The sequence below is a fragment of the Microtus ochrogaster genome, chromosome 10 (genome assembly GCF_000317375.1).
Source record: "Microtus ochrogaster isolate Prairie Vole_2 chromosome 10, MicOch1.0, whole genome shotgun sequence".
Classification (NCBI taxonomy): domain Eukaryota; kingdom Metazoa; phylum Chordata; class Mammalia; order Rodentia; family Cricetidae; genus Microtus; species Microtus ochrogaster.
The window spans coordinates 74,078,066-74,089,644 of record NC_022016.1 but is presented as its reverse complement, the minus strand read 5'-3'; the positions used below and the strand labels follow the sequence as shown (position 1 = coordinate 74,089,644).

Sequence of the window (11,579 nt, the reverse complement as noted above, 5' to 3'; positions counted from 1 at the left end):
TCTTTTTTTAAGACAGGGTTTTTCTGTAGCTTTGGAGCCTGTCCTGGAACTAGCTCTTCTAGACCAGGCTGGCCTTGAACTCACAGAGATCTGCTTGCCTCCGCTTCCCAATCACTAGGATTAAAGGTGTGTGCCACCACCGCCTGGCAAGGGTTTTAGGCAAAAGAAAACCTGACATGTTTTTAGGCTGTGGGGAGGGAGGGAGGGGAGGAATTCTGTTTGACACCGGCTCCTGAAGCAACAGAAGGGAGTGGGGTAACCGGGACCGGGTGTGGGTAGGAGCAGGAAGGACAGAGGGCTGGAGTCGGGGCAGGAAGAGCAAGGCGGACTGGAGAATTCAAGAATGCCAATCATAGCTGGGTGGCAGAGGCAGGAGGATCTCTGTGAGTTCAAGGCCAACCTGGTCTACAGAGGGAGTTCCAGAACAGCCAGCCAGGGCTGTTACGGAGAAACCCTGCCTTCAAAAATGAAAAAAAAAATGCCAATCATGAGCTTGTGAGATGGCTCCTTGGTAAAGGCCCTTGCCACGAGCCTGATCGCCTAAGTCTGATCCCTGGGACCCACGTGGTGGGAGGAGAGGATAGGCTGCACAAAGACTGATTTCCACATGCTGGAGTCATGTGCACACGCATGCACACACAGAATGAATAAATGTCACCCACCCACCCCCACACAAACATGCCTATCGCTCACTGACAGGGCTGAGTGAGCTGAGGACACAGACAGTCTGATGAGGCCTGTTCTGTGACGGTGTGTCTCCTAGCAAACAATGGCTGAGAATATCAAGATTTACTGACTGGAGTCCAAACAAGAATGCAGAATTATAGCCTTGAGTATAGTTTCACTCTCATTTTGTTTTGTCTTTTAAAGATTTATTTATTATATCTACAGTGTTCAGCCTGCGTGCCAGAAGAGGGCACCAGATCTCATTACAGATGGCTGTGAGCCACCATGTGGTTGCTGGGAATTGAACTCGGGTCCTCTCGAAGAGCAGCCAGTGCTCTTAACCTCTGAGCCATCTCTCCAGCCCCCTCATTCTCATTTTGTAAGTGGTACCTTCAAAATGTTTCTATCTCATCCCTGTAATCCTAATTATTTTGTTATTGCTCATCATTAAAATGTTGTTCTTAGGAGCCGGGCGGTGGTGGCTCACGCCTTTAATCCCAGCACTTGGAAGAGGCAGGCAGATCTCTGTGTGTTCAAAGTCAGCCTGGTCTACAGAGTGAGTTCCAGGCCAGCCAGGATGACACAGAGAAACCTTGTCTCGAAAAACAAACCAAACAATTATATTCTTGGAAGAGACAGCCATGGGACCTTAATTCTTCACCACAGAGCTAGGTCACACTCAGTGGCATCTCTGAGCCCTGCCCTCTGCCCCACCCTGCTCCACACTCTTAGTCACTGCAAGTGAAGAAGGGCGGAGCAGGGAAAAGAGCAAGGACTCGGGTTCATGTGTGCCTTGGCCTTTGACCTTTCTCTTCACTATTGCCTCTCTCCAAAACACTTGTCACTCCAAGATAAACAGAAGCACAAGGCTACAGGAGTTGTTCTAGGGGGGTTTGAAGGCCCCCTGAGACTCAGCCTTTGCTTGAGTCAGGTCCTGTCTAAGTGATCTTGGGGGTCTGAAGACACCCCTTTTCTAAAGATTCCTCTGCTTTTTTCCATTGTGTGGCCAGGACAAGGAGCTTTATTGGCTGGGGAAGCCGGTGAGGAGGGGGGCTTCCGGAACATAGTGACCTCACAAAGACTGTAAGCCTAGCCTGGGCTGGGGGGAGCCCAGGTAAGCTGAAGGGTGACTTTGGGGAAGTACCAAGGGTGGGGTCGGCCTCCACAGCCTCCACAAGGCAGTTACTACCTTGACCCCACCCCTCACTAGGTAAAAGTCTCCAGGTCTGGCTATATTCCCACAGTTGTTACTGCATACTCTTGGATTAAAGTTGACTTTTCTGTTGCCATGTGGATGCCCCAGGTGGAGGTAACACGTTAGCAGCCCAAGGCTCACAGAGAGTTTCGCTGTCTTGAGAGTGGAGGGTGGGAGAACAGGGCAGGGAGGGGGTGGTGAGTGAGAATGAGAATTTCCAGGGGGGATTTCACAGCCCCGAAGGGGCCAGTGCAGAGGACCCGGGCTAGGGCACCACCTGTTTTCCCCCAGGGAGGGATGGTGTGTGGATGGACATTTGGGGAAGGCCTGGTACGGCCCAAGAGTGGCAGAGGGAATTGGGATGAAATTCAGGAAGGTGCTTTTTCCACTGTGGAAATCCAAAAATCTCTGTGTGGGTTGAGAAGTCACCTCAAGCCATGTGCCAGGGACTTTACAAAAATCACTTAGATCCCTGAACAGTCTCAATGTGTTAGTAAATGAGGGCTGTGGTATCTCTCTCTAAGAGCTGTCATTCATTCATTCATTCATTCATTCATTCATTCATTCATTTGAACGCTTTCTGACTTTCTGCTCTGTGCCAGGCCCTGTGCGTGGTCCGGAGAAACAGGAATAATAAGATAATCAGACACCCAGTTCATGTTCTAGTATGGAGACGGATAAGAAACAGAGTGATCCTCTGACAGAGGGACTGATCACAGGAAGAGAACCCTCGACAGCATTTGGGATTTCAGGAAGATTTCGTGGGGGAGGGTGACGTCAACGCTGGTCTGAAATGTGGCTATTAGGCACGAGACAGATGAAGGTCTGGAAGGCAAAGTGGGCATCTGGAGGAGGGTCACAGGGAGGGGAAAGACTTTGAAAGAGTCTGTAGCAAGGGAGAACTCCAGCCCATCTGAGGCATCAGAGAAGTTGAGGATGGGTGGAAAGTGGGTTCAAGGCCAGGGCAGGGGACGGTGTGGCTGGAAAGGTGGCAACTACCTGTGGCCTGAGGACCCTGCTAAGAGAAACCCAGAGACCAGTGTGCAGACTGGGGCTTTCACTTTCGGGCAGTGGTGGCATCTGTAGGTAATACTTTAGTTGCTATCAAGACTTTTTTTTTTAAGTCATGGCTGAGCATGGTGGTGTCCCCTTCAATCCCAGCCCTGAGTTGCTCAGGCAGGAGGTTTACCAGTCCAAGGCCAGTCTAGGCCACATAGCGGCTTTAAAGGCAGCCAGCGTTGTCTAGTGAAACCCTATTTCAAAAAAAGACAACCAAAAAACAAACCAACAAAAAAAGCAAGCAAACAAAAAGCAAAAAAACAACCAATCCAACCATCCAAACATAAAAAAACAACAACGAAACAATCCTCTTATGGTTGTTTTTAGTGTTTTGGCATGGGCTTTTTTAGGCTTACCCCCAGGTTTGCTCACTTTTTCTGAATCTATAGGCTTGTATCTTTTATTAATTTGGGATGTTTTCAGCCATTATTACTTTGAATGTTTTCCAGCACCCTTTCTACTTCTGAGGCTGTGAGTGTAGAAAGCTAGATACTTTTGTTACTGTTCCCAAGAGTCTGCTGTTTTCCCCTGTTGCTCACACTAAGTGTATTTTTGTCTTTTTATAGATCGATTTATTTATTGTTTATTGAGACAATGTCTCATATGTAGTCCTAGCTGTCCTGGAACTCACCTTGTAGCCCAGGCTGGCCCTAAACTCACAGAGATCCGCCTGCCTCTGCCTCCCAGATGCTGGGATTGAAGGTTGCACCACCACAGCGGCTCTTTATTTTATTTCTTGTTTTCTTCTTGAGGCCTGCAACCCAGTCAGCACTGGAACTTGTTATGTTTCAGAGGAAGACATCTGGCCCCTTTGTTTTCCAGTTTCCTAGGGTTGGAATACAGGCCTGGGTGACCACGCCTAGACAGATTAAGCAGATTTTAGTAATTTGCCCTTGAGTTCAGGCTTCTGCCTTCTGTCTCTACTACTGAGTCCATCAGGCAAACTTTTCAAGATTCAGTTATTGGGGAGAAGAGGAAACAGGAGTCATTGCTTAGAGAATGTGTTTCGGTGACATTGGAAGAACACATAGGAGATGCATAATGTATTTTATTTATTTATTTTTGTTTGAGATAGGGTCAAACTCTCTATCGTAGGCTAGCCTGGAACTCATTACGTAGCCCAGGCTGGACTCAAACTCCCAGTACTTCTCCAACCTCAACCTGGGAAGTATAGGTATGAGTCCCCATGCCTGACTTTGTTGATGTTTACAAGAAGATCTTACTTAGTAGCCCAGGATAGCCTCAGACTTGTGATCCGTTCTCAGCCTCCTGAGCACTGGAACCTCAGTGCTTTCCCACTACACCGAGAGCTAAGAGATCAGATCTTATATTAAGTTTTGTTGTTTGTTTTTCAGACAAGGTCTCCCTATATAGCCTAGCCAATCTTGAGGCTCACTGGGTATTCCAGGCTGGCTTTGAACTCCTGGAGGTGATCATCCTGCCTGAGTTTACTAGTTCTGGGGTTACAGGTGTGCCCTAACAGAACTGAGCTATTTGTTAAATGTTCTTACACACACAGTAGCACACTCATGTCGAGATCACAGAAACAGGGACTTTCCAGAGGGGATATGTTTAATACTCTGACTGTGATGATGATAGCCTATAGATATACATTTGTCCAAACTCATCAAAACATGTACATTAAACACGAACACTATAATTGTTTTTATAAAGCGAGCTTTTGTGTAACCCAGGCTGCCTTTGAAGTCTGATCTTCCCGCCTCTTCACCCAAGTGCTGGGATTACAGATGTGGGACAGTCCCCGCTCCTCTTTTTGTTAAAAATCAATTTAAAAGATATTGTATGCAAATGAGTGTTTTGCCTGAATTATGTTTGCACAATGTGTGCATGCAGTGTCTTCAGAGACCAGAAGAGGGCATCAGGCTTTAACTGGAGTTACAGATGACTGTGAGCCACCATATGGGCACTGAGAATCAGTCCTGGGTTCTTTGGAAGAGCAGCCCCTTAGTCTCTTAACTGCTGAGTTGTCTCCAGCCCCCGCCTCCTCTTTTTTTTTCTTTTTTTTTTTTTTGAGACAAAGTCTTTCTATGTAGCCCATGGCTAGCTTGGCTGGCCTGAAACTCACCAGGCTCTCCCGGCTCTGTGTCCCGAATGCCAGGATCAAAGCCATGTGCCATCACTCCCTGCTCCCTCCTTTCCCCTTAATGAGCAATGTCCACATGGCATAGGGCAAGCCACAAGTTGTTTTACACTTTTAGGACCCTCTGGAGACTTGACCACCTGCAGCAGGATGGAGGAGGAGGGCAGGGAGCAGAATGCATCAGGGAGAGTCTTGTCTGTCCTGTCGATCTGTCCTGTGGCAAAGGGAGGGAAAGGCAAGCTTGAGTCTGTCTGCTAGACTCAGGTCCTACTCACTGCCTTCAGGTTATACTAGCCTGTATTACTCCAGGTCAAAAATGCCTCCCTTTGATAACTGTGGTGTGTGTGTGTGTGCGTGTGTGTGTGTGAAGTGAGTGCATGTGCAAATACCTGTCAAGAGGAAATGCAGGCCCCTCATCAAGTAAAAGGAGGAAAAATGATGGGCACGAAATTGAGACCAGGGCTTTGTCAAAGACCTTGAAATCAGGAGCCCCAAACTTTTCAGCCCCTTGGCTACAGGTAAAATAGTTTTTGGGGGCGATGATGAGGCAGCTCTTCCAGCTTTGCAGCCACCAGATGTTAGGATTGCGCATGGCTTCCCCTGGGCACCAAGGTCCCGACTGCCCTGTGCCCCAGCCTCTAACAAAGAGGAACAGAAGGGTGACCTAGGAAAGCCTTCTGCAGGCCTCACTCTCCCTGCCAGACACGGTAAGGGCAATGTCCCCATAGGACAGGGTGCTATTAACGAGCACAGCGCCAGGGTGAAAAAGTCTCTTGTCCAGGCTTGTTCACTCACACTAGTGAGAGAAGCTGATCTGTGAACTTGGGACTCCATGACTTAAAGTGCACGGCCCTTTCAAAGCCACGCCACACAGATGCAGCTCGGTGGAATGAACAAATGGTTTAGGGAGCCAGCACATGAGTGCATAAGAAGTGAATGGAAAGGGCTGGAGAGATGGCTTAGTGGTTAAGAGCATTGGCTGCTCTTCCAAAGGTCCTGAGTTCAATTCCCAGCAGCTACATGGTGGCTCACAACCGTCTGTAATAAGATCTGGTGCCCTCTTCTGGCCTGCAGGAGTACATGCAGGCACATAATAAACCTTAAAAAAAGAAGTGAATGGGAAAGGGAGAAAGTGATCTAGAGAAAGAATCAATGAGCCAAACAATAAGAAGGTAAACTGAGAACCCTTCCTGTGCTCAGGTGCAGCCAGATGTCAGAAATCAGCAATGAGCAAGACAGAGGCAGCTCCTGGGGGAAGCCAGATGTGTATGGCAGCAGGATGCTCTGAGAACTTACAGGTGGCCTTCACCTGTTTAGGGGACCTACAAGGGTGCAGCTTTAAGTGGTGGCTGGGGTAGGGAAATGGAAGAGAGACGCCAGCCTGTGGAAGGCCCAGAACTGCAAAGACAGAGTGGGAAGGAGGGGGGATATGGAGGCTTAAGGAGGGCCGCTCAGGGTGATGCATTAGAGGCCTCTAGGTCTTGCTAACAACTGGCGACTGTTCGAAGGATAACAGGAAGCCAACATGTAGCCAGAGGTGGGTGGCACAGAGATGGCTTGGTCTCTCTGGCTCTCACCTGATGTCTTTGCATGTCTTCCCAGGGGCCCACTCCTGCTTTAAGAACACCATGCTGGCAGGTGAGTTGTTCTTATAGATTCTATAGGGGCAGGGTGGCTCAGGGATAGGGCTAACAGGTGGAGGACTGGGGAATTCACCCGCAGTTAGATTGCTGGGCAAACAGTTCCATCTGTAGGTTATAGGGTGCTCTGCCAAGGAGCCTTTGAGACGCTGGGCTGGAACCACTCGCAGAGTAGTTCCAATAACATAGGATCCTTGTTGGTGAACTGAGATCATGTGGGCCTGGCTGAGTATTGGGTAACTCATAACAAAGTCCCTTATTATTCCTTTCAACCTTTAAGTGAGAGAGAGAGAGATCATTTGCCTGTTTATAGACTGGTTTATGTGCCTGGTACTGTCTGGGAGTTGGAGATGCTCCAGGGTCCAGGATACTCACAGTTTCCCCCCTCCTCCATCTCCTTTCCTCCCTTCTGTCCTGTTCTGTCTTCCTTTCCTTCATTTTTGGAGACAGGCTGGCCTTGGGTAATCCTCCTGCCTCAGCCTCCTAAGTGCTCGGGTTACAGGTGTGAGCCACCATGTCTGGGTAGCATAACTGTAGTTCTTAACACCTAGAGCTTGTTTCTAACAGGGCTCAGACAGTCATTAGAATGAAGAGGGATGAGTATCTTAGTAGGAGAGCTGCGATTGGCAAGGCATAGCGGGAGGTACCAAGCCAAAGGCCATACATTGTTTGGAACACAAGGAGAGGGGGAGCAGGATGTGGTCAGGGAGGTCAAGATCCATGGCTTGGGATGGAGAGAGTGAGAAGGGAGTTGAGGAGTAGTGGTGCTGGGAAAGGAAGCCGATAACAGCAAGAGACCCTCATCCATGGCAGCGGGCACAGGACAGGGTTCTAGTGGGCTGCATTCATCTTCTCTCTCAGGGGTGCCGCAGGAAGCCCCACAGTCAGCAGTTGGAGAGAAGGGACAGTGGTATTGAGAGGCTTCCCGACTGGACCTGGCCCTGAGTTGGGGGGCTAGCCTCATTCTCCACGAAGACCTAGAGAAGACGCCAAGTCCTAGCTCTTATGAGGTACCAGGAATAATGTCTAGCACCATGCCTAGGCCCACCCCAGACCTGGTCCTTGATCCTCTCCTGGCACATGGCTTGGCTCTCACTCCAGTCCTTCAGTCAGCACGGAGTCCTGACCCAGAGGGAGTCGCTGGCCTTATGTCTACTGACACCTCCAACCCCAATGCCAGTGGTGCCACGGCTCCAACCTCCGTCCAGATCAACAGTGGCTCCGTGGACACGGCAGAGCAGAGTTTGAATCACATCTCCAGGCCCGACTCAGCAGGGACTATCGGCCCAGGCTCACAACCAGCTGGAAGCCACAGCGCTACCCAGGCTACTATTTTAAGTACAGAGAATCCTTCTAGGCCATGCTCTGAGGATGTCCCCAGGTCCCTCTCAAACAAGGTTTTCGATTTGGGTCAGAGTAACTCTAATCCATCCAGGCCTGAGCCAAACTTACTTGTAAGAGCTCTTTCCAGAGACGCCCTGGTCCGGAGCCAGAGCATCTCCAGGCAGGGCTCTCAGGTGCCTCTTCTTTTAGCCTCCAACACTTCTTTGGACCCTATGCGCTCTGGGAACACCTCCAAGGTGAACTTGGATATAGCCCCAAACCAGAAAGAGTCCATCACCTTGACTTCACGTACTATTTTTGCGTCTGTTTCCAAAGAAGCCTTGAGTGCACCCTGGAACTCAGGCTCCCAGAGCTCCATCAATGTGACTTCCAGCAGCCGACCCAGGTCTGGTTTAAATGTGACTGTCACTCAGGCCTCACGTGTCAGCCTGATCCCTGGTTCCAGTGGAGGTCTCAGCCTGCACTCGAGCGCCAGAGCACCCACCTCCACTCTCTCTCCATCTTCCTGCATGACACTAATCCTGGGCTCCGAGTCCCTGAGCATGGATTCCAGCTTCCTGGTGAGCGACACCTCCACCTTGACCATGAGCAGCCAGCGGGATTATTCTGAGGACAACAGCATCCGCACCATGCCCCTGGAGGAGAATCTGGGGAAGTGGGACAGCCTGCAGGGTGTCACGGCTTTCCGCAGCCCTCCTGAGGGTGAGTAGGGAAGAGGAGGCAGCCTAGAAGGATTATATATTCAGAGCCCTAAGACAGGGTAGGCAGCGGAGAGGAATGAGAAGGGAGTAGATGGCATTCACGGCACAGTGGTAACCATGCTCTGACCGGCACTTTGGCCAGCCGTATGACTTGAGTGTCAATTTTTTAAATTATAATATGATAATCCCCCCTCCCCCTTTTTGACAAGGTCTCACTCTATGTAGCTCTGACGAGCCTGGAATTCACTATGTAGATCAGGCTGGCCTTGAACTTACAGAGATCCACTCACCTCTGTATCTCCAGTGCTGGATCAAAAGTGTCCCACCAGGCAATGATCCTTCCATTCAATTCAAAGCCTGAGTTCATCCACTATTCACATGCTCCATTCAGAAGGTCTTCCTCTTTTCTGTAAATGCCAGTCCTGACTCCCGTGGCTGATTTGGCCAGAGGAGCAGGGCAAGTCTAGGCCTAGTGGGATCGCCTCTCTAGTGATTTGAAGAACCCACTCAGGCCCTGACCTCTGGAGCAAATGCCTCCCTCTGTATATGCAGGAAGTCTGTTGCTGTATGTTCTCTCGGTTGGTATTTCTTTCATATCTTTTGGTAGACAGGGTCTCGCGTAGCCTAGGATGGTCTCAAACTTGCTACAGACTGGAGGATGAACCTGAGTTCAGATCCCCCTACCTTTACATTTCAAGTGCAGAGATTGCAGCGTGTGTCACCACATCGGGATCAATCAATGTTTCTTTTTTGTTCCTGCACCACTGTCTTATTGTGATTACGCGTGTGCTCATGTGTTTACAGAGGTCAACCTCAGGTTTCACTTCTTATGAGTCCTCCATCTGTGTTTTGAGACCAGCAGGGTCTCTCATTAACCTGAAGTTCACTGTGTGGGCTAGAGGCTGTTTAGCTAAGGGTGCTGCAGGGATTCTCCTGTCTCTGGTTTCCCGGCACTGAGATTACAAACACAGATTACCAATATCTGCTTTTTCCATGGTCCTGAGGATTAAACACAGGTCATCATAGTCCCCCAACCCCAAGATTGTGATTTGAAAAGTTAGCATGACATCTAGGCATGTTAGCAAAGGCTGTGATCCTGGCACTCTAAGAATGAAGAGAGGATAAGAACATGTGGCCAGCCTGGGTTATATAACAAGTTCAGGACCAGCCTCTGTTACAAGACTCTCTCAACAAAGTAAAAAGCAAGCAAGCAAGCAAGCAAACCCATGGCTTTGTAATTATGTGTGTGTATCTGCCAGGGTGAGAAGGCACTCATAAAACCCCACTCAAATTCACTAGCCATTAGTGATGGAGGAAGGTCATTGGTTAATTAAATAAAGAAGCTGCTTGCCCTGATAGGTTAAAGCATAGGTGGGAGGAGTGGACGGAACAGAATGCTGGAAGTGAGCTCAGAGACTCGACAGCTCTCCTCTCGAGCGCAGACGCCTCAGAGAGACACGATGCTCCACTCTTGCGGGCAGAGGCGAGAGCTCTGCTCTCTGAGGCACACGCGATGAAGCTCCGACCCAGGATGGATGTAGGCTAGAATCTCCCTGGTAAGCCACCTTGTGGGCTATAGCAGATTATTAGAGATGGGCTAGTCCAGGTGCGAGAGTTAGCCTAGAAGAGGCTAGATAGAAATAGCCAAGCAGTGATTAAATGAATACAGTGTCCGTGTAATTATTTTGGGGCATAAGCTAGCCGAGCCAGGCAGCCCGGGATGCTGGGGACGCAGCCCCACTGCTCCTATTTCAACACATTAGTACACTTTTCCTCCATACACTTTTATTAGCTGTTGTAATTTTGAGTCAGGGCCTCGCTGTGTAGTTCATGCTGGCCTCAGACTTACAATTCTCCTGTCTCTATCTTCCAGGAGTGAGATCACAGGAGCAGGGCATACCTGGGCCTTGAAGACTTTATTTTAAACTAATTAATACATTTTTGATCCTAAGGATCAAACCCAGGGCCTTGGGTGTGTTCGGCAAGTGTCCCGCTCACTGAGCTACATCCCACGTCTGTACATTTTGTATAACTGGAGTTATATAATTTCTATAATTTGTGGCCCTTTGTGATTGGCTTATTTCACATAGTAAATCCTTTTCAAGTTTCGCTTGTATTGCAGTGCAGGCCAACACTTCATTCTTGTGTTGAAAGTATCCTCTCCTGTGGATATAGACATTTTGTTTATACCTATTTGTTGTCAAATATTATAACCTCAACGGAATCACAGGACCAAGGGAACCAAGGTCCATGATTGACCAGTAGAGCAAGGTTAGATCTTGCTATGTAGCTCAGACTAGACTCCAATCTCAGCCTTGTTGCCTCTGTTCCCTAAATGCTGCTGTGCCCATAGGAAGATGTGTCTTTGGTGGCTGGATGCAGGAGAAGCAGGGAGGAAGGCTCGTAGACCAGCTTCTTGACTTGTTGACAGTGGAGAAGTCATAGATACAGAGTCAAAGAAATGACAGGAGAGATGGGCTGATGAAGAGAGATACTCAGTCCTTTCCCAGAGCCATAGAAAATGGCTGGGAATTTCTTTTTGCTCTTTTTACTATCTTCCTGGCTGTTCTCACGGCAGCTGTTAGCTGTCATGGTAATGGTGGTGGTGGCGTGTGCTTGTGTCATTAAGATTTAGCATGTAGATGGATTGTAACAAAGTTAGAGGTTGTCTGGAAGTTTTATTTCAACTGGGTTTAGCTGGTCCACCTGGAGAGACTGCTGGCAAGATAAGATCAGGGCAGGATAGACGCTCAACTGAGTCACCTGGGCAAGGTGACAACTGACAGACATTTGAGTTTTCTCTGTGTTTTGATTCTCCTCCTCCTCCTCCTCCTCCTCCTCCTCCTCCTCCTCCTCCTCTCTCTCTCTCTCTC

At 49.0% G+C, this 11,579-nt stretch overlaps 1 protein-coding gene across 1 annotated transcript in view; it reads left to right on the top strand.

Annotated features, from left to right (window-relative positions):
• Positions 1 to 1,954: 1,954 nt before the first annotated feature.
• Positions 1,955 to 11,579, top strand: part of Mroh7 (maestro heat like repeat family member 7) — a 55,666-nt gene continuing 46,041 nt past the window's right edge. Inside the window, exons 1-2 of the mRNA XM_026782290.1 lie at positions 1,955 to 1,975; positions 7,582 to 8,707. Coding sequence (XP_026638091.1) covers positions 1,955 to 1,975; positions 7,582 to 8,707 — 1,147 coding nt within the window. The remainder of the gene's footprint in view (positions 1,976 to 7,581; positions 8,708 to 11,579) is intronic.